At 44.1% G+C, this 21,384-nt stretch overlaps 4 protein-coding genes across 7 annotated transcripts; 2 read left to right on the forward strand and 2 right to left on the reverse strand.

The window, feature by feature from the left end:
• Positions 1-6: 6 nt before the first annotated feature.
• LOC109857224 (protein chibby homolog 1) lies at positions 7-1,411 on the forward strand. The gene is made up of 3 exons (XM_020433359.1): positions 7-712; positions 810-925; positions 1,074-1,411. The coding sequence occupies exons 1-3, from the start codon at positions 529-531 to the stop codon at positions 1,161-1,163; spliced, it is 390 nt and encodes a 129-aa protein (XP_020288948.1). The 5' UTR covers positions 7-528; the 3' UTR covers positions 1,164-1,411.
• Positions 1,355-5,959, reverse strand: LOC109857223 (DNA topoisomerase 3-alpha). Of its 3 annotated transcripts, none has more exons than XM_020433358.1 (12): positions 5,898-5,959; positions 5,415-5,780; positions 4,979-5,325; positions 4,770-4,888; positions 4,335-4,681; positions 3,935-4,223; positions 3,357-3,855; positions 2,927-3,269; positions 2,246-2,840; positions 1,936-2,161; positions 1,603-1,853; positions 1,355-1,443 (listed from the first exon to the last, which is right to left on the reverse strand). In XM_020433358.1, exons 2-12 carry the CDS (start codon positions 5,643-5,645, stop codon positions 1,403-1,405), a joined length of 3,288 nt encoding a protein of 1,095 aa, XP_020288947.1. In that variant the 5' UTR covers positions 5,646-5,780; positions 5,898-5,959; the 3' UTR covers positions 1,355-1,402. The 3 variants fall into 3 exon arrangements, with proteins under 3 accessions (XP_020288947.1, XP_020288946.1, XP_020288945.1); XM_020433357.1 differs by having other exon boundaries at positions 5,863-5,932; XM_020433356.1 differs by having other exon boundaries at positions 5,415-5,942.
• Positions 5,960-6,281: 322 nt separating this feature from the next.
• LOC109857219 (85/88 kDa calcium-independent phospholipase A2) lies at positions 6,282-9,831 on the forward strand. The gene is made up of 3 exons (XM_020433351.1): positions 6,282-6,719; positions 6,955-7,045; positions 7,143-9,831. The coding sequence occupies exons 1-3, from the start codon at positions 6,496-6,498 to the stop codon at positions 9,225-9,227; spliced, it is 2,400 nt and encodes a 799-aa protein (XP_020288940.1). The 5' UTR covers positions 6,282-6,495; the 3' UTR covers positions 9,228-9,831.
• On the reverse strand, positions 9,827-20,574 carry LOC109857220 (transcription factor Sox-8-like). Of its 2 annotated transcripts, none has more exons than XM_020433353.1 (4): positions 20,498-20,574; positions 11,782-11,959; positions 11,446-11,533; positions 9,827-10,945 (listed from the first exon to the last, which is right to left on the reverse strand). In XM_020433353.1, exons 1-4 carry the CDS (start codon positions 20,553-20,555, stop codon positions 10,214-10,216), a joined length of 1,056 nt encoding a protein of 351 aa, XP_020288942.1. In that variant the 5' UTR covers positions 20,556-20,574; the 3' UTR covers positions 9,827-10,213. The 2 variants fall into 2 exon arrangements, with proteins under 2 accessions (XP_020288942.1, XP_020288941.1); XM_020433352.1 differs by lacking the exon at positions 20,498-20,574 and adding an exon at positions 15,746-16,862.
• Between the last annotated feature and the right edge of the window lie 810 nt (positions 20,575-21,384).

Consider the following 21,384-nt stretch of genomic DNA (forward strand, 5'->3'; position numbering starts at 1 on the left):
GGAGTCCCCACTCCAGGTGCTGAAAGACAGAGACAGAGACTCGGGTGAAAGCATCTGTCTCACTCCGAAGTTTGACTCACTTCCCCTCTCACACGCGCAGTCTATTTCTTATACGTCTATGGTTTTCGCTAAAAAATACTCCGATTTAGCAAAGATTCGAATTAAAAAATTGGAAATATAATCTCGTTTGGATTGACCGCCGCTCTCAGACATCTTTCTGGCGGTATCATGATGTAACGAGACAATGAATTTTCAATCACAATGGCTGTGTTGACATGTGTGATTGGTCAATTTTGTTTGCAACAAAAAGCGATTATTGTAGACGAGGTCTAATGTTGTAAAATTTATCCCCGCCAACTTCGAGCCGTTGTCAAGGCAACACGTGCATCGTCAAACTGATGTGACATTCGGTGACAGTTGCTTCAAAAGTTAATCGTCAAAAAATATGTAAATATCTTCTAGGTGTAGAATGTTGTAAAATATTTTATACTTTTTTTTGTTCTCTCGTGAAACGAAACTAACGCAACAATGCCTTTGTTTTCCAACAAATTTTCTCCCAAAAAAACACCGACTAGAAAGGCATCGGTTTTTCTGGCAAATAAAAATTTAAGTCCCAAGCGAATAGAAAAGGAACTTGGTCCCGAAGTTGGTCCCATACGTCTTCGACTTGGAGATCAGGAAACGGTGTTCGAGGCTGGTCTGTGGATCCCAGGTAAACAATAATTGTGTGCTATAACCTGGAAACTGTGTATCACGTTCTCTGATCTTCTTTCGCATATTGAAATTTATATTTTTTTTTTTTACTTCAGAATCAGGCAAGGCAGGAAGCACTTTTAAAGAGAATGACAAGCTGAAGAAAGAGGTGAGGCGACTAGAAGAAGAAAACAACTTGTTAAAACTGAAGTTTGAAGTGTTATTAGACATGGTAAATAATTGTGTTGTTTTGCAGATATCTTAAAGTTAGAGATGAGCCAAAATATTATATTTGAAACATACACGAATTTTTAGAACAATTATATATAACAACGATGTTAACGATACATATTAATTTCTGACAAAATTTGATTCAATAGCTAACACAAACTACTGCTGAGGCTCATTCGCAGAAAGAGGAATTAGAGAGATTAAAACCCGTTTCTCTTAACAAGAAAGTTGCCACTTAATCTGCTAAGCATTGTTTTGACTAGAGAGGTGAACAGGAACTATATTGTCAATCTCAATTAAGTTTTAATCAACTGACTGCATCTCTTAATTTTTTTTTATTTGTACGATTAGTTGCGATTCAAGAAAGAGAAATTCAAGTTTAGAAATTCTTAATTACACTTTTTACAAAACTGTAGTAAATATTATGTAAAAACTGTACATTATATTCATCATAACGGATTGTTACTAAATTAGATTTTTAATCCATCGCGTTGTGTGGACATTTAGTTCTTGTGTGACCTGTAAAAAAAAAAGACAAACATATCAAATATTATAATATGTAAGTGTTATATAATAAAATTTATGTAATAAAACATAAGCACCGATTATTTTTAATTTGGAAAAAAGCTATAAAATGTGAACCTATAATGAAAATAAATAGATTTTATTATATTCTACCTTCAACACCGCAATTTCCGCACTTTCTTTTAGTGCCAGTGAGCTTGGGCCTTTTCGGAGCACTGCCACCTCTATTGCTACGCGCTCTGCTCCCTCTATTTGCATTAGAATTATTGTTCCAGTTTGTATTTTCACAATTACCAGCATTGTTCTCATCTGCCCACTGAAAGAAATTGCAAGTAGAGTTCATGCCATTCGGACACCCGTAAAATTGCCGTCCCTTATTTGGCCCTTCTTTGTTAACTGTCAGTCTGAAAAAAAATATCCCAACGGAGTTAGTCTCAAGTTCATATTTTTATCTAGACCAATCTGCAAAAGAGAGAGTTCGCTTACTTTCGGGCGGGTTGATCACAGGTACACATAACATCGTTCGTCGACGCAACTTGCCAGTCATTATTAGGAGCAGCAATACGAGACGAGTGACCAGCACTGTTGTTGCTTCTATCCACTCGATTTACACGATCGTTTGTTGTATCGTTTTGAGTTTCGCTGTCCGATGCCCACAAGAAAAAATCACAACCGCTACCTTGTGGCTTGGCGCATTTGTAAAACAGACGTCCTAAAATCGCGAGTAGTATGAGAGACGTGTGTGTGTGAAGAACATTTATATTTCTAGAATGTGAAAGATACCACCCCCACTTACCTTTGTTCGGTCCCTCTTTCCTCACCGTTAATTGAATCGCGGTTTCATGGCACTTGCACATAATTTCGGCACTGCTGTCAATATTACCCCACGCGTTGGTTCTATCGTTGGCGTTAACAGCATTTCTGGACCGATCCGATCTGTTTTCCGAATTATTAAAGTCAACCATGTTGTTCCAGAAATCGAGACTTCGTCTATTATCCGATGTTGTCGCGCTTCTATTGACGTTATTCGACGGATTGTTCGACCGAAAAGTGTTGGAATGATTTTGTGCGTGTCTTCCGGACAAGTTGGGAGTTTCAATCAACTCAACGTCGCTGTCATTTTCACTAGATCTCATCACACTTGTAGGAACTTGTCGTCGAGTGCTCTGCGACTGGGATGTACTTGAGGTAGAAGTGAAACTCGACGTGTTCCTCGTATTATTTTGACTGACGGAATTAACTCTTCCAGTTTGGCTTATAGCGTCGTCTTTTATATTCAGCATTTCTTTGAACACAGTATCACAGCCTATACACGTGGTGTAAGAGGTGCCGTACAACGGTATAACATTTCTAACCAGCTTGAATTTTAATTTGCGCATGTCCGTTGTACACTGAAAAAACGCGAGTTGTACATTTCACGTTAATCCAATTGCATCATTCGCACACCTATGTGAAATACGATGAAAACGCTCTTTACCTGATTGCATGTTTCGTTCAAAATCTCTACATCCTCCACAGCTTCCGGGAACCAGATTGTGTTGGTACACGCTGGATATCCCGTACAACTAATGTACTTTCCTCTGCCTTGTCTTCTGTTTTTCAGAATCATGTTGGAGTTGCATTTCGGACACTTGAAAACAGCGACTTCGTCCACCGGCATGATTTGCGATTGTTCGGCTTGAGTCGGTCTTTCGTCGAGATATTTTGCCAGAGCGTTGTCTATCAAATTGGCGCGTTCCATCGACACTCTGAACACTTCGCGGTATTTGTTAATTTGGTTTTGCAACACTTCCTTCGGATCTTTTTGACCCTGGCATATCCTGCGAGATAAAATGCAATTTTTTCATTCAGAAGTATACAAGATAAAATAAATCTTTTACGCACAGAAAAAGAATTAATCGACTTACAGTTGCAAATCCTTTTCCAGATCCGCGCGCAAATGTGGTTTCGACATTTGAAATCCCATGTCGTCGTAACCCATGACCAGTCCAATCCCCAATTTGCCCGGCATGAAGTGTTGAGTGTCGGTCAAGCCTACGTATTGTCTGGATTTGATGGTGTCGATGTGATCGGCATGAGTCGCGTCCGTGCCGATGCCGTGTTTGTCCATCAACGCGATCAACTCGGCTTCGGTCAACAAACTCGGCGGCGAGGTTTTCTCTTCCACCATATCTATGCTGGCGGGTCGAAAGATCTGTCCCTGTACGTAAGAGGGAATCTCTTTGTTGCTCCACTTGTCGTAAATGTACACATCGAGATAATTCTTGACTATAATCTCGAGACCGTTAGCCGTGAATTTTTCACCCGCTATGTTGATCTCCACCGTTGTTTCCCGACCCTCCGCATTCTTCGACAGACAAGCCAAGAAATGCCGTACCACAAATTCGTAGACTTTAGCATCGTTTCCTGTCAACGAGTATCACGATTGTTTTCAATGCGGTCGATTTAAAAATTTAAAAACCAGAGACTCTTTAAAAAAACGGACCTTGCAAATTGTCGGTGTACTTCGTAGGATGGATCGGAGGATGCGCTTGATCGCTTTTCTTTCCCTGTCTGGGAGTTATTCCGGTTTCCAATAAATTTTGCGCGAAATTTCCCCACGCCCGATTGTTCACTTGTTGTTCGACCAGAGGTGCTAGATTCAACTCCTTTGGGAATATGTTGGTCTCGGTACGCGGATAACTGATGAAACCTTGGGTATACAATCTCTCCGCTATTCTCATCGTCTCCTTGGCGTTCAAACGCAACTTGCGAGAACCTTGTTTCTCCAATTCCTGAAGTTGAAAATTCGCGCGGCAAGTAAATAAACTTTATATTTCGTATTAAAATTCAATAATTTTTAATTAATTTATTAATCTAACAATTAATTTTCCTCTTGTACTCACAATTGTGTCCAAAGGTAGAGGTCTCCACTTGCTCTTTGGCTTGCATGTTATTTTCTCCACCTTAGCTTCGGGCTTTTCCAAACACATGTCCAAGAAGATCTGGCAGGGCATCTTCTCGAACAGCCTTACTCTGGCCCATCTGAATTCCACAATTATTCCATTACGTTCGTCAGTAACTTTTAATTTCCAATAAGGCTCGGATTTGAATCGATCGATGGCTAAAAATCTTTCAACCACGAATCCAAGTGTCGGAAACTGACAGCTTCCGTAACTTATGAGCATATCTTTGAGATTTTCGGGAAACACTTTCTGCAGTCTTAAGGTTTGGAATCTTGTAAATGCAGCGCCTACAAATGTGTGTTTGAAATTCTTAAAAACATTACAATTTAATTACAACATTTGCAACAACATAATTGTTATCAATAGAATCAATACCAATTCTTAAATCTAATTCGCTTCTCACATCTACGGCATCGCTCATTGCCTTATCTGGCTCTCCCAATGTTTGTAAAGCTCTATCAACAGACTGTCTTGTGATTTCTGAGAACTTTGCTCTGGAACACAACAAAAATCCACAAATCTTGCATTAAATTGAACAAATAAAAGAAAGAAAAAAAATACAACAAAACCTTTTCATTTATTACCTATACACACGAATATTTGGTTTAACTGCCTTGCAAACTTCTATGATTTCAAAACCAATGTTTTCTCCTTCTCTGTCACAATCAGTCCAAATGATCAATGCGTTGCAAGATCGCACTTCTCGCTCCAAAGTCTTTTTGATTTGTACGTAAGTGTCTTCCGAGCACTGTTTGACTACTGGAGCTTCAAACAGGCTCAATGGATTACAGCCTAGCCACTTGCGATAAGATCCGGTGAAGTCATAATTTAACAAGTGACCCGATACCGATGTCATTACCATTTGACAGTTTTGATCCCACAATTGTACATTGAAGTCAAAGATTTTGTTATACTTGCATAAACCTTCTCTCTGTAATAAAAACACGGTTTAATAACGTAAGTAAAAATAAAAAAAAAAAGAAACATGTGCGATCATGAATTTAATACGTGACTGTTTACCTTTCTATTGTTACCTCTCGATAAAAAATAAGCAATATTTTTTGCAGCATCGTGTTTTTCGGCAACATTCAACACTTTCATGTTGCGCTTTCCGAAAGTTTCTCGCGAGCAGTATTGTCTTATCAGATATAAATTATTTACAAACTTGGGTGAGTTGCAGACGGTTTGTTTGAGCGTTACATTGCAAAATGATACACGACTTAGTAAATTGTAAAATGTAAAATGAGCCATAACGCGACGTGTAACATCGTTAAATTCGCTGTTGCGCGTGTAAGAGTTGCAAACAAATTCGTTCCTCCACTTCTCTTCTTTTAAAAACAGCGCACACTTGATTACCGAGTATTTATTTAGTTCAGAACTTCCTTACTGTAATAAAAATATACAATTGACAGACACTGTGTTGCGCGACACCGCGAAAGTTCGAAAAATAAACAAGTTGCTCGCTTACGTAAAAAACGAGCATTTAAACATCAAAAACAATACCCGAGGTTAGGAGATCTGTCAGATTCGTAGAATTGGCGGTAAATGAAACATAAATGGCTCGTTTATTTGCGATTGGCTCATCATCTCATTTTTTCCTCCGCGTGTGATCGCGCTTTAATTCCTCGTCTGCGAGGAAAACTACGAAGCATTCGTTGCGTACCGTGGCCTCTCAGGCCGGTAACACACCCGGGAGTTCAACGTTGACGACGAGACCGACTCGGAATCAACCAATCACGGGCTGACGTTCTTTCGGACATTCGAGCGAACGCTGGCCTGTGATTGGTCGTGGATTTTAGATTGGATCTTTAAATTCTTTCGCGTGGTCTTGGCTTTAGGGTAGGTCAGTAGGTCTAGGTTGGGTTGGGTTAGGCCTAGTAGGTCTCATTCATTTTGACGTGGTCGATCAGACAACTCTCGAACCGATTGTTGCATTTCCAATTGAGACGATCAAAGACAGGGTACACAGTACAAGGTGTCATCATGCCGTTGTTTGTCATTCACAATGATCAGTGCAGGATTGCGTAATATTTCGTCACATTAAAGATCTGCGTTCGTATTTTATTCCCCAAAAAGTTTAAAAAGTTTCCACCGGTGTCAAATGGCTTGGCTCGGCACAATCGCAAACAACGTGCTGCGAAACGTCTTCTCGGACGCACCGCCTTACGTAGTTCTGGAGGTCCGTCCGGAGAATTACAGCGATCGGCACATACACTCGCGCGAGGATGGGATTGTGCTCTACGGTGCTTCCGGAAGCAAGAGTCTGGATAAATTCGAGATCGTGCTGCACAGACCCTGCACCGAGACTTTGCACCAAGCGTACAGGTACCGTTTCGTCGTGTTGCGATTCAAGTAGATAGATTGATCGTTTCACGTTTTTGTTTTAAATTTATTTGAAAAATTTGGTTTTAGTTAAAAATTTGCTTCAGACACGATTCCAAAATAAGAGATTCGAATTCCAAGTTTTTTTGCTAATTAAGTTTCTTCGATTTGAGATATTTTCTTAATTTATCGAAAATAAATGTTAAATAACAAAATGGATGGTTTTTCTCTTTTGCAGTCTCTTCAGATCTGCAACTCTGGAAGGAGCGGCGTCACGATTTACAATATACAAAGACAAAGTTCCCGTGCTTGTCCAGTTGTCACGCGAGGTAATATTTTATGTCTTTCGCACGTGCAATTTTATATACATCAAAAATTTTGTAATTGCTACATCAACGTTTTGTTTTTTTTTTTTTATTTTCCAAGATGTGTAATACTGCAAAAATTCAAAAACTTTGCGACACCCTGGTGGAACATCCGACATGGACTCTGGCACACTTGGCAGCTTATTTCGCTCTTCACGACGCGTTTTCGCACGCCGTTGTCAACAGCCAGCTCAACAGCGGCGATCTCGAAACTGGAATCTCACCTTTGCAAGTTGCTATACAGACCAACAACTTGCGTACCGTTGAAATGCTAATAGCAGCAAAGAGCTCGTTGGAACATTTGGATCACGACGCGAACACCGTTTATCATTACGCGGCTACGTCTACCAAAGAGATTATTCTCGCTCTGGGCTCGGGTCTTCCAAACAGTCTGAACAGTCGCAACAGCAACGGTCACACTCCCATTCACGTCGCTTGCCTCAACGACAAACCCGAGTGTGTCAAAGCTCTTCTTTTGATAGGCGCCGACGTAAACATATCCGCTTCCGAAGGCCAGCCCTCAAGTCCTGGCTACGTCGGTGATTTTTTGCACAACAAGCCGAACGTGCTTCACGCCGAGGACATGAAATTCGGCGGCACGCCGTTACACTGGTCGCGCAGCCGCGAGGTAATCACCGCACTGATCGAGACCAACTGTGACATAGACGCGCTCAACTTCAACGGGCGTACAGCGCTGCACGTGATGGTGATGCGCAAACGGCTGCAGTGCGTGGTCGCGTTACTCAGCCACATGGCGTCCGTCAACATCGCCGACAACGACGGCAACACGCCGTTGCATCTGGCTGTTGAGACGGAGACACCGGCGATCGTCCAGACGCTCGTCGGTTTCGGCGCCGATGTGGACGCGCGCAACTGGAAGTCCGAGACGGCCAGACACAAGGCGAATGTCAATACCACCGACGGCAACAAGATAATCTACATACTCCATGCGGTGGGCGCGCAGAGATGTCCGCCCGAAATGACGGGCTGTCATCAGGGTTGCAAGCACAACGAGACCTTTACCGGCATCGCGCCGTCAGAGCCGCTGCATCATGTGTCGCGTTCTATTATCGATCATATGCTACACACGTCCGGCATGGAGAAGATGGCCGAGCCCGGAAATAGAAAGCGATTAAAGGGCGGTAGATTGTTGTGTCTCGACGGCGGCGGTATTCGCGGACTGGTGCTCATACAAACGCTGTTGGAGATTGAATTGATACTGGGCAAGCCCGTGGTGCATTGCTTTGACTGGATCGCAGGCACGTCCACTGGCGGTATTCTGGCGCTCGGTCTAGCCGCCGGCAAATCTTTGCGCGAGTGTCAAGCGCTTTATTTTCGCATCAAAGAGGACGCCTTCGTGGGTTCGCGACCGTACAACAGCGAGGGTCTGGAAAAGGTGCTAAAGGAGTGTCTCGGCTCGTATACCGTCATGGCGGATATCGAGAAGCCACACATAATGATCACGGGTGTGCTCGCCGATCGCAAACCCGTGGATCTTCATTTGTTCCGTAACTACAAATCGCCTCATTCCCTGTTGAACGTGCCAGAGAACCCGATGTTCAAGCCGACGTTATTGCCGCAAGAGCAACTGCTCTGGAAAGCAGCGAGGGCGACCGGCGCGGCTCCGTCTTACTTTCGAGCGTTCGGTCGCTTCCTGGACGGCGGTCTGATCGCCAACAATCCCACCTTGGACGCGATGACGGAGATTCACGAGTACAATTTGGCACTGAAGGCATTGAAACGCGAGGAGGAGATGACGCCGCTGTCGCTGGTGGTTTCTCTCGGCACGGGACTAATACCGACCACGATTACGTTGAACGAGATCGATGTTTTTCGGCCGGATAGTCTCTGGGGCACCGCCAAGCTCGCGTTCGGTCTTTCGGCGCTGGGCACGTTACTGGTCGACCAAGCGACGGCTTGCGACGGTCGCGTGGTTGATCGCGCGCGATCCTGGTGCTCGATGATAGGCGTGCCGTATTACAGGTTCAATCCGCAGCTCTCGACGGACGTCGCCATGGACGAGAAGAGCGACGAGATTCTCGCCGACATGATCTGGACCGCGAAGGCGTTTATGCACGCGAATCGGGATCAGGTGAAGGAACTCGCTGCCATTATTAACCGCGACTCCGCTTCGGATAACGATTAGAGAAATACCATCACCTCATCTCAAGGGATCAAGAAGAACTGGTTCTACAGAAATATATATATCGCACACACATTCACACACGTCCGGTATATCGACGTTTGTTATCGCTGACTCGATTAAAAACAAATAATGCAATTAGCTTAGCAATTAGCTCGTCGCTTAGGACGCGCATATTAGAACTATTATTACTTCAATGTTACTTGCCGTCGTTGTCTCGACGAATGTGATATTATAAGTTTTTTTCTCTCACGGTGCAAATCGCTCCCGTACGTACGTCGCGCGTACATACTCGTGCGATTATTACTCATTAAGATATTTTTTGTAGTTGTACTCGAGGAAACTTGTTTCCCTAGTCATTGAGAATCTCTTTTTGTCAGTTGTCATGTTTGCAGTGTTTTTATATAACATGTACATTTATTGTTCAAGTTTTTGTTCTCTAATATATCTTGCTATTTTTTTTTTTTTTTTTTTTTTTTTTTTGTACAACCGCAAATATGTAAACAATTGTAAATGTGAAGTGACAATTTGAAGGCATTGACAATATAGATCTAACATATATATATTTAGTCACAAAGTTTACAGAGATAAATAAATAATAATAATAAAAAAAAAAAAAAAAAAAAAAAAAAAAAAAAAAAAAAAAAAAAAGGATTACAAAGCAAACCGGAGAATATAATACTCGCAGACTGAAATCTCTATTAAATCTAGTCCATTAAGTACATATTGACCTGCTGATTGTAAAATATATTGTACTTTACCAAAAGTTTCGCGTCTTGCGCACACACGACATTCTAATTCACGACGGAAACTAAACAATCGTTTATGTTTGGCAACAGGACAGAGAGTTTTGTTAAACGAAGACTCTCGGATGAGACTTCGCGCAGTTACTCAGCACACACACACACACCCACACACTTAATTTGTTCTAGAAAGAAAAAAAGAAAAAATACGCCAAACACAGTCTTCTTCCGTGATGATTTTCACCTTCATCGGGGCCCCATGTAGTACGGCGGCTGAGCCATGGACGCGGATATGTAGGGATAAAAGGAAGAGTGCGAGGACACGCTCTGCGACTGATAATCGTTATCCTCGCCGTGAACCGCGTATCCGTCCGCAGCTGGATAATATTGTCCGTGAACGCAAGCGTAAGACGCTTTGGTGGCCGCGGCTGTCGCGTCGCTCATCTCCGCGGGATACTTGAGACCGTCCGGATAGCCTCTGGCCTCGGGATACTTTGGCAGATCGTAGCAGGGTTTGGCCTGGAGCTCCGGGTACTTGGCGCTCGTTGCGGACTCGTGATGGTGATGATGATGATGATACTTCGCCCCGACCATCTCGTGATGGTACTTCGTGCCCGCGGTCATCTCGTGATACTTGGCGACCGCCGTCTCGTGACACTTGACGGCCTCGGCTCCGTAGCTTCTCACCGCGGCGGTCTCGTACGCCGTCGTCTTGTTAGAATGATCCGGATACTTGGCGACCGTCTCGTTCACCCAGACGGATCTGGCGAGATCGTAAGCGCCGGATTTGGGCTCGTGATAATTCGCCGATCGATCGTAAGACTTCGCGCCGATGTCGGGATACAAACGGGCGTACGTGCAGTCCGAGGAGGAGCTGGCCGACGAGTCGAGGGAGGTTCCCGGCGACGAGAGCCCACCTCTGTGCACGATGATGCCCATCTGATCGTCCGACTTCGGCTTCCGCCTGCGCGGCTGGTACTGTGAAAAACACCATCGCGTTTCATTTCGTTAAGAGAATTTTTCGGGAGATTTAATTCGTAATCGAGGTAATTTTTAAGCGCGAAAAAAATCGCCACAGTCGTTTCGCAACAATTTAAACTTCATGAAAATCAAAATGCTCGATAACGCGTCTTCCCAGATCGACTTTCTCAACGACGGTTTCATTTCGCGGAGAGTAGTTTTCGTCGCTAACACGCTGGAGAGATTCGAATCGCAATCGAGCCTCGATTAACCACTCGAGCGAACTTTGAGATGAACGCGCGCGCGCGCACGCTAATTTGTTCGGCGAAATCGAGTCACTCGCGATTTCGCAACGCGCAAAACGCTCTCTGTGTATTCTTTTTTTTTTTTTTTTGTTTTTTCTCACACAACGCGTTGCGAAAAATTCTCTGTCTCTGATTTCTATAAAAACGACGGCCTTTTACTTCAAAGAAAAATCTCGATTACTTTGTTAATTAATTAAGTTATTAATCGGATACCTTGTAATGCGGGTGTTGCTTCTTGTGCGCGTTTCGCAGTCTCTCGGCCTCCTCGATGAAAGGCTGCTTCTCGCCGTCGCTCAAGATTCTGCGCACACAAGATCGATATCGCTGCTGATCGACACACGTTTGACAACATATCGGCAAAATCGAATTATTCGAGACGATTTCGCGAAAAGTTCGCGAACGCATGATTCCAACGCGTCTCTCTTCTTCGATCTTCGCGATCGCGATATTTCGTACTTACTCGAAGAGATTGAGATTTTTTTTTAGAGTACAAAGAGAAGCTTTAAAATGTTTTTTTTTTTTTCACGCGTGTGAGAAAAACCGAATTACCTCCACAGTTTGCCCAGCGTCTTCGACAGTTCGGCGTTGTGCAATTGCGGATATTGGTCGGCCAGTCTTCGCCTCGCCGCCTGCGCCCACACCATGAACGCGTTCATGGGACGCTTCACGTGAGCGCTTCTCCGTCCGCTTGCGCGCGAAGTCACGGGAAGCAGAGTCCAGTCATATCCTGCGGTAAGCACGACACAGAATCGAAGGGATTTTTTGATTCTTTTACAAAAAAAACTATATAAACGAGAAAATCGTTAGAGAATTGATGATCGAATCCCAACGTTTCTCTTTAGATTGTGACGTGAAACACAATTTTTTATTGTTATTTAAAATCTGACGTGTGTTCTTGCGATCTCTCGTGGAGACTACGAAATGAATTTTTGCGAAACGTTCGCGCGATTTCGTGAGTTCAGGTTTTTTCGAGCTCGTTTTATCTCGCGCCGGAAATAAAGATTTTTCCGCGCGGAATCGGATCGTAAAGGAAAGACCGCAGAACGAGATAAAAGAGGAGAGCTGTACACCTGTATCCTCGGCGATTCGACCGACATTTGTCGAGCGCCGCGCGCCCACCTCTCCTTCTTCCGTCTATTCTCTATTTAACTTGTCTTGTGATAGGAGTTTTACGACCTGGAAATTTGTACGAAGGAAGAGAGGAAGAGAAGAGCCTCCCCGAGCGCGCGCGGAACGTGCGCGTTTCTTTATCTTCTCGTCACGTTCGTTCGCGCGAATCAGGAAATTCATTGTCGCGCGTTTGTCTTTTTTTTTTTCGCGCGCAAAACGAAAACTGTGCGAGAAAACGCGCTTCTGTCTTTTAAGAAAAATTTAGTTCGTCACGCGCGGCCGGATTTTTATTTTTAAGTTGCGTATCTCGACGTAATTCGCCGGATGAAAAGTTAAAAGTCCATCGCGAAAGCTCGCGACGGATCGATCAAATCTCAAGTGGGAGAAAAATTACACTCCGGAAATCAGTCCCCGAAAATCTCGCGCTTCGAACAAGGATTCGAATCCTCTCCGGATGTCGTCCCGGGTATATTTCACTTCTCGTGGGAAAGAAACTCCGAAGCGAGTGGAGAAGCCTTGAGAGAGAGTCGTAAAACCTTGTCTCTCCCTTCGAACAACTGTACACCGACACTATGTAAATCTGTTCCGTCTCCGCGGTTCTCCTAAATCTCAATTCCCCGACTCGGGAATCTCGTTCAAATTGGAGAAGGCAAAAAAAAAAAAAAAGAAAAAAAAAAAAAGAAAGAAAATGAAGCACTCGACGACTCGCGCGATTTAAAATACGCCGTAAAATGCGTCAGAAAATCCACATCACGTCCCGGGGATTTTGTGGGACCTGCGCCTCTCTCGGTCGAGAATTATATATACTACGTGTCTATATCTATATTTCTTTAATTGCCGTTGATCGACGAGCCGATCGAGGGGTGGGTTAATTACGCGCGTCAGAGATATCCCGCGCGGAGAGGGTGGAGCACGAGCGGGAATAGAAAAAAAGACGACACACACGTGACGACGAACACGTCGGGATTTGGCAAGCTGGTGGGAGCTAATTATGGTGGGTCCACGGTCCACTTGCGCGGCACTTGTGTCGGCGCTTTTAAGGCGTTCGGGGGAGGTCCCTGCTCGACGCCTGCGCCTCGATAGCCGCGGCCGAAATATATAGGATATTCCACGTAAACGCGGAAAGGGCTTTGTCGAGAACTCGAAACAGAAATAGAGGAAATTTCGCGCTAACTGGGCCAGCGGAGTCGATTGGGCGTGCAAAAAGTACCCCCCCGTATTTGGCCCTTGCCCCTGTGGTCGTGCTACACCGAATCGACTTCTCTCTTAGGCCCAACGCGCAAGATTTTTTTACGTAGACTTTTTTTATACTCCCCGAATTAAAAGTGTTTTTGGTTATTGCTTTTATCTCGATCTGTTCTCGATAGAACCAACAAAAAGAGCCGCGGATTTGTTTTTTTTTTTTTTACATCGGACCGAATTGAGAAAAAAGACAGAAAAAGATCAGCTCGAATTTCTCGAATCTGACAAACTTGCGGACTTTGGATAACGAGTTGACAAATTGGCAATTGCGCGAGTCGACACGAAGAGAGAACTCGCGCAAAATTTTTGTCAATGATTCTAAGTAGCTTTTGTGAGCTGAAGATCAGGGCCGTAGTTAGTCGACGACGGTCTCCTCTTCGGGGTCACAATAGGCGGGTTGTGCGGCCTGGTGAATGAACCGGTGTGTTTAGGCATGCCGCCGGTCAATGACGACCTGTCGTCGACTCTTGCTACATTAACTCCTTTACAAAATCCCGTCTATTACAAATCCGGGACCGGGTCTTTAATAAGGACCCTCTTTAAACGCTTCGACACCTTGTTTCGTCGATGTTTGACGTCGCGCGTTGACGCCACGTGCTCGCTCCGGTCCTCATCGTCGCGCAATGCGAGACGAAACCTTCGTCTCTCCTCGATCATCGAGTCGTATATCAACACAAACGAGCGGATTGTTTATTTATAAAACATTCAGATAAGATTTAACTAACTATAACTTTCTCTATAAGTTCTCCTTTTTTTTTTTTTTTTTAATGTGTGAAAGGAGCGATAGGCTGCAACATTGTGATCGGTTCTTGCTGCATTTTAACGTTTTCGATGTTTGTTTGTATTTTGTTTTATCGCGTCTTTCGTAGAGGAGAGACAAGGCGCGATTTTCTTCGTTGGAAAATTCTCGAGGAAAATTTTTCTCAACAAAAACTACGGTCGGTGGATCAAGTATTTGAACTTGGCGCAAATGTCTCTCCCGTGTTCTCTCGAGTTGTGTGATACAAGGTAACTGTTTGGATTACGCATTTCTACGGGTCGGTGTTTGCGCACACGTGCCGCGCGAACGTCAGTTCTTTCTTCGGCAATTTAAATATTCTTTGCTTCCAAGTATACTCGTTGGATCGCATAGAAAGTAGTAATTTTAAACAAACAACACTGGACACACAGAGACAGAAACATTCGGATTAGATATCGGAAAAAAATTTGTCTTCTTTGATCAGATCCGCATCGACCTAAAAGCGACTTTCTCATTAATCTCCGCGCAATTTATCCGCGTTGCGATTGTCCGACATCGCGGATAAAATTAGTATCCGCGCCCCGCGGAGACTATCATTTTCTCAGACGATTTCCACCTGTCCGCGTGTGTCGCCATCGCGTACGAACGAACGAACGATACGTAACGATATCTGTGGCGAAACCTCATACTAAGTCTCGACGCGCGCAATAAATCATGTCCTACGGTTTCTGCGGGTATTCCGTCTTCTCTCCCTGCTTCTGCCGCGCGACGATCTTTCAGATTTAATTCGGTACTAGCATAATTAGTGGCGGTGGCAGGCGCGGCTCGCCTCTCGTCTCGCTCCGTTCGCAGCACCTGCCGTGCCGCTCCCGAATCTCTCTCTCCTTCCGAAGAGAGAAGAGAATCGCCCGTCTCTCTCTTTGCAAAAGACGCGATAATTTTCAGCTATATTTCTCCACCTCGTCCTACTCGTCTCTCCCTCTCTCTCTCTCTCTTTCTCTCTGTCTATTTCTTTCCCTCCCTCTTTTTCGGATTCCGCATCCCTTTCCGCTTTCTCTCGCGAATATTCTTCAAATAAATTGCTGCGCGCGGCCATTTCAAATGGACAGAAGAGAACCGACGACAAGCGGGCTTTCAGCGCCAATTACCCCAGTGTGATGTGTGTGTTTCTCCCTTCTTGAACGGCTCGATAAAAACGGCAGAAAAAAAAAAAAAAAAAAAGAAACGCAACGAACGAACATTTCGCGCGCTATTTCGGGGGGGGAGGGGGGGGGGAATGACTTCCGTCGACCAAATTGTTCGATTTAGAAGTTGTAAAAAATTATAATCTTCTAATATCTCATGCAAATATCCGCGATGTAGTTTTCTATTATTGTTTTCTACTTGCTAAATTTTTGTACGGGACACAAAAATTGTTCGCACCTTGCAACAGCTTGCCCACGGCGTCGTCCAGAGAGCTATTGTTGCCGTGTTCGTTGCTCGACGAGCTAGGTTTGCCCTCCATTGACGACAAGCCGTTGTTATTGTGATGAGCTTCCATTTTCTCACTTCCGTTGGAGGAAATTCTCTCGCGACACGCCCACGCACAAAAACAAACTCTCGTTTCTCACTGACGGGCAGCACGACGTGTTTCACCGTCGAAATCGCGTATACACAAATATATGTCCACCCTCCGTCAATAATCCACGAGATTCAAAAATCGCATCTCCGACGGAAAAAAAAAAATATGTCAAAGACGATATTCTTCAATTGATTAATTATCAAACGGCAAATCTTAGCGAGACGCTTTATCTCGTGAAATTTTGTCGCGAGAGAGAGAGAGATAAGCGCTTCTCGCGATATAAGAAATCTCGTTCTCTCTCCGACGTCGCGAAGAAGAGACTCTCGATAATTAATCGAGAGGTTATCGAGAGGCGCGATTTATCGGGTCAAGATAGGTCGCCGAATCTTCTTCTTTAACGATATACTCGGGTCTCGACCTTTAGCATAATCTCCCGATATATATCAATTCCTACGAACTCGTAGATCACTCGGAGATATTTCACATTCGTCGTTATCGACTCCGGGAAGCGCGTATATATTTAAATTGGAAATCGACGCGACGACGCGACGTGTCGGGGAAGACACAATTTATTCAGAAACTTGTTTTTTTTTTTTTTTTTAGAATAATTACAATTTTTTTTGTCTTATCGAGATCGACCCGTTCGGGGGAAGGGGAGAGAAAGTAACAAACGACGCACTTCGAGGTGAGACAAACCAGAGAAGAGAAGAAGCGATCAAAGTCATTTCTCGTTGAATCCGAGATCGTCGAAGCGCGCTATATAAATCTGGCAGTTTATTGTCTGGCACAAAATCCTCATGTCCTATTTGCGTGTGTGTTTTTCTCCTCTCCTCGAGGTTATTCCTGTATAGTCGCGAGCAGGACGGACAGATTGAAATTGTTTGCGATTTTCTCGTACGATTATTGCGTACATCGCGTCGTCATATCGATACATGCGAAGGTCACGGGAGACGCGGCGGTTGCTGGCGAATCAGGTAAACTCCGATGGCCGACTGATCAGCCGAGAGGAGAGACGCGACGATAGACCCGACAGATTCAGGGAGGCGAGGAAACGCCGTCCGCACGGCTCTCGCAGCCGCACAGGTTGGTCCATCGGGAGGAAGAAGATCGGTGACGAGACGAGGAAAGAGGACGAGAGACGGAGCGTGTTTGGCACACGCACCGAAACCGTCGGCGAAGATCGTCCGCGGAGGCGGTTCCGTGAACCACCTACCTCTGGTGGGGAGATAGACACGAGAGATCTTCCTCCTTTCTCTTCTTCATTCTCTCCCTCTTCTCTTGCTTCTCTCGCCGTTTTTTCTTTACTCGCATCGTCCTCGTCGTCGTCATCGTCGTCGACCTTCCGCGCATCCTGAGCGCACGGTCCTGCGCCTTTGCGAAATGAATTTTTCTCGACGAAAAGCCGCAAAACGCGCGCCGTGCGAGTTTTCAAGTTTTTGTTAAATCGCACGAAGTTAGAGACCTCTGTCCGGTCTCGGTCTCTTTTGTTTTATTTCGTTTAAATTTTGATCACAATACGCTCTTGTGAAACTTGGAAAAATAAACTTAATGTCAAAAGAGATTTTATTAGCGTGTGCGGAATTCACTCAGATCGCCACAAGATAACACGCATCCGGTTTACGATATACTCGCGGATTATTCACGACGAGGCGTCAACTAATTACCGTTCGTTTGTTGTCACGCGAGTCGCACGCGTGAGAGGTCGTTGCAAAAGTAAAATGCTGGTTTATCAATCACGTTCACAAACAAGTGATTAATGTTCGCGCGTACCCGCCTTATGCGACTGGAAATTTTGCGTAAAATCCGATAATAAAGTTTTTTAGATGAAATATAAAAAATTATATAAATTGCATACGCCGCAGATCGATGCTACACCGTCAAAAAATTTGCTGCAGAAGTTTTTGTTGCAACGTGTCAAAACGTTTTGTCGATGAAAAAACCAGAAAAATTCAGCAAATTTTTTTCTATAGTAGCAAAACTTTTTTATATTGACCGACAGAAAAAAAGATATGATTTACTGCCAACCTCGCGCGATCGGAATGCGAAAATTAAAAAAGCGCACGCGACAAAGTGAGACGGCGCGAGATTCGCAAGGGAGAGAGGCAAGTATTCCAGTCTCTCATATCCCGAACAGACGTTTTCTTCGACCGTTCCGGCAAGCCTAATTATACAACGAATTTAATGAATGAATGAGCTAGCAAATACAGTGGCTCATACATGAGCATATATAAACCACGGTCAATGCCGTGTAGCGGCTTTTGTGAAAAGATCAAAGAGGGGAGAGAAGAACATCTCGCTCTCGCGCACTTTGCGCACGAAGAGAGATTTTATACCTCGCGTACAAAACCGGTGCGGCGTAAATACGCACGCGATTATATTCCGCGCGATCTTGCAATCAGCAGAGTTCGTTCGGAACACACGCGCTCTTCATCATCGACAGCGGACTTAGTTTTGCTCAACGACCGAATAATCTCCCGCGATCTGCGTCGCGATAAAAAATCTGCACAATTTTTGTGCAAATGAAATTTTATACGTGTATAAAAGCGGAGCCTAGATTTTCAATGAAAAGAGTAGTTTTCAGGGAAACTGTGTGTCGTGCCGGAACCTGAAGTTAGCACATTTTTTAATTATCGGATTTTTAATATTAAAAAAATGCGGAACTTTTTTTATTTGTAGTAGAAACTGTAGAAAAAAGTGTTACTATAGAACTATATCATTATTTTTTGTATTAATATAAATAAAACGTCGTGCTAACTTCACGGACACCTGGCTCGGCGTGCACGCTCGCGCAGTATGCGACCAATCGCTTGATGCGACGCGCAAATTTAGCCCGACGGGAACAATAATATTGATTTCACGAAGCCGGAATTTTGCTCTCGCCGGAATAAACATCCCGGCACTCGCGCACGTGGCGTCAATATGTGTCTTTCTGTTCTTTCGGTGTAACGTAAGCGAGAATTCGTTTCAGGGCCATTCTTCCAGGCGCGGCACAGTCTCTCGACTACGTTTTCTCTCGAGGAAATGTTACACACGCGCTTTGCGCAACATTTTGTGTCTTTATTTCGAGAGACGAGAATGAGGAAAGATTTTAATGCATCCTCTCCGCGAATAAATATATTTAAAATCACTCATTCTGCGGATATTTAATCTCCGAGAAAGCGACCGCGGAAAACAAATGCAATGTAGGATATTTTTATAATTTTAAATGCACAATATTTTTTTATGTTCGCACTTCGTTCGAAAGTCGTCCGCAATTTCTTCGCAGAGTTTTCAAATTTCATGAGAACGTAAAAATTGAGTATTTCGCGAAGATGAGATGAAACCAATTATCTCTTGAATTTTCGAATTTAATTCTAATTCGAATGTGTGTTGATTTTTTCACGTGTAAAATATTTGCGCGTGCAAGTTGGTCCGCAAGTTTGCGTATAAACTTTGTTTTCGAAAAAATGGACCTCGCGCGCTGGAGATATTTCGAACAAAAACGTAACGTCGCGTAAAAGCGAAAGCGTTTTTTATTGCATATAATGCGAATCTTGGTCCTTTTCGTTGGTCCATTTGTGTGAAATTTAATCGATGCACGAGAGATAAGAACAAAATACATGTCTCTTAAGACACTCGACTAATATATTGCTCGCTTGGCGCGTGATTGAACCGTGTTTCTTGACAATTCCGGCAATTCCTGCGGGCCGCACGGCGTGCCGTCGGGCACTTGAAAGGATCCCGAGGGCGCGGGATGGAGGCGGCCAAAGGCCGGGTACCCGACACATGTAAGCCCCCCGGGTGGCGAGCATCGCGACTCGCGCTTGGACCCCCAACGGAGACACGAGCTTCGACACATTCTGCGCCGTCATCATCGCGTTTCCGCAACATCATTGTCATAGTACGTGAGGCCGATAGGTACACGTGCGCGTGTCTGTCGTGCCGCCTCGTCTAAATTTCTTGAAAAAAAAAAAAAAAAAAAAAACAAAGTAATCTCGCGAGAATGCGAGAACTCTGAATTTTTTTTCGTCCGTACACAATATGTGAGAAATGACAATAAAAAATTACGTGAAGATAATTGTATGCACAATAAATAATTACACATTATTGATATATATATATATATTTTTTAACGATCTTATTTAACTTGTTATTTAACTTGCGAACCGCATCGCGAAGAATACGCGGTGTGTATATACGCTTTTCTTATCTGTCGAATCTTCGTTATGCTTAATTTCCACATTGTGCAACTCTCTCGGTCGACGTGCGTTGCTTTCCAATTAATAATTCCCTGCTAAAGGACGCTTTTGCTTGCGAAATCGTTTAATTGCAGTTTCTTGCCGCCGACTTGATTAATGGACTGAAACCTCGTTCCAAAGACACATTCGTTTAAATCGTGCTCGCGCGTATACGCAACAGAGATAATTCTTGCTGTGTGTGAGTTAATATCGATCCGTAAAAGTAACAGAAAGAGGACTCGATTTTTTTCCTCTTATCCGAGAAAAATAGAGAATTCAAATTGTTTCTGATGATCGTAACTTTATTAGCGCGCGATTAATTAAACGGTTTGTTGCACGCGTGATGATTTCATCTTTAAAAATTTTGTATGTAAAATGATTTTTTAAGTAACTTACGAGATTGCCTTTCGAGATTTTCGCGTTTCCTCGTCGCGTAAACGCGCGTTGTTAACATCGGCGAGCGCGTCCGATGGTCGCGAGAATCGCTCGTTGAGTGCAACATATATCCCGTCGGATGCAACCGGTCTTGACGCGCGGCGCGCACTCTCCTCCTCGTGACGTCATAATTGCAGCGGACCGGCGGACCAATCGACGATGAGGTTGCCGGCGATGAGAAAGAGATGACGAAACAAGAACGACGGGAAACAGCGGAAAGAAGAGAGACCGGAGGGAGAGATAGGTAGGTGGAGCGAGCGCGGGAACCTGATTGGTTCACCTCCCGGTGGATATCGTAGCCATGGAAACTCTCTTGTCAGCGAAGAGACTGACGAGAGCACCGAAATATAAATGGAATGACCGGCGATCCGACGCAACCGTGAAGAAGAAGGGAGGCATCTTAAGAAAGAGATGGAAGAGGATGATCTCGAGAACGAGGGAGAGAGAGAGAGAGAGAGAGAGGATGAGAGATATCGTAATATTATCATCCTCCGATTGTCGGTCAGCTAACGATGTTTTCGTGCCCGAACAATGCAACGATAGTGCAGAAAGATGCAGAACATTGTTGCGGATAATCTTCGGTGTTGTGATACATTTGACATTGACACGTTAGAAGATAAAGTATCGAAGAGAGAGGTATCGAAAAGAGAGGTATCGAAGAGAGAGGTATCGAACGAAAAGAACCCGCGATGCGCTTTAAAGAGATGATCGGCCATTTAAATGCCGAATGCGAAAGAGCAATTCAATTCGCGTTCTGCGTAAACTGTGTGTACGTAAATGTGTAAATAAATATGTGTAAATAAATGTGTAACCAAGTTCTGTTCAAATTGAAAAAAATCTCAATTTGT

The sequence above is a fragment of the Pseudomyrmex gracilis genome, unplaced genomic scaffold (genome assembly GCF_002006095.1).
Source record: "Pseudomyrmex gracilis isolate BER0280 unplaced genomic scaffold, ASM200609v1 scaffold_151, whole genome shotgun sequence".
In the NCBI taxonomy this organism is placed as follows: domain Eukaryota; kingdom Metazoa; phylum Arthropoda; class Insecta; order Hymenoptera; family Formicidae; genus Pseudomyrmex; species Pseudomyrmex gracilis.

What these genes read in the sequence shown, in the direction of transcription:
- LOC109857224 (XM_020433359.1), top strand. Translation starts at nt 529, where the DNA reads ATGCCTTTGTTTTCCAACAAATTTTCTCCCAAAAAAACACCGACTAGA. An exon ending in GGCTGGTCTGTGGATCCCAG is followed by an intron (nt 713 to 809) that starts GTAAACAATAAT and finishes TTTTTACTTCAG; the next exon opens with AATCAGGCAAGGCAGGAAGC. An exon ending in TTGAAGTGTTATTAGACATG is followed by an intron (nt 926 to 1,073) that starts GTAAATAATTGT and finishes TTGATTCAATAG; the next exon opens with CTAACACAAACTACTGCTGA.
- LOC109857223 (XM_020433358.1), bottom strand. Translation starts at nt 5,645, where the DNA reads ATGGCTCATTTTACATTTTACAATTTACTAAGTCGTGTATCATTTTGC. An exon ending in CGAGAGGTAACAATAGAAAG is followed by an intron (nt 5,326 to 5,414) that starts GTAAACAGTCAC and finishes TTTTTATTACAG; the next exon opens with AGAGAAGGTTTATGCAAGTA. An exon ending in TGAACGAAACATGCAATCAG is followed by an intron (nt 2,841 to 2,926) that starts GTAAAGAGCGTT and finishes GCGTTTTTTCAG; the next exon opens with TGTACAACGGACATGCGCAA.
- LOC109857219 (XM_020433351.1), top strand. Translation starts at nt 6,496, where the DNA reads ATGGCTTGGCTCGGCACAATCGCAAACAACGTGCTGCGAAACGTCTTC. An exon ending in ACTTTGCACCAAGCGTACAG is followed by an intron (nt 6,720 to 6,954) that starts GTACCGTTTCGT and finishes TCTCTTTTGCAG; the next exon opens with TCTCTTCAGATCTGCAACTC. An exon ending in TTGTCCAGTTGTCACGCGAG is followed by an intron (nt 7,046 to 7,142) that starts GTAATATTTTAT and finishes TTATTTTCCAAG; the next exon opens with ATGTGTAATACTGCAAAAAT.
- LOC109857220 (XM_020433352.1), bottom strand. Translation starts at nt 15,863, where the DNA reads ATGGAAGCTCATCACAATAACAACGGCTTGTCGTCAATGGAGGGCAAA. An exon ending in ACGCTGGGCAAACTGTGGAG is followed by an intron (nt 11,534 to 11,781) that starts GTAATTCGGTTT and finishes TTGTGTGCGCAG; the next exon opens with AATCTTGAGCGACGGCGAGA. An exon ending in AGCAACACCCGCATTACAAG is followed by an intron (nt 10,946 to 11,445) that starts GTATCCGATTAA and finishes TGTTTTTCACAG; the next exon opens with TACCAGCCGCGCAGGCGGAA.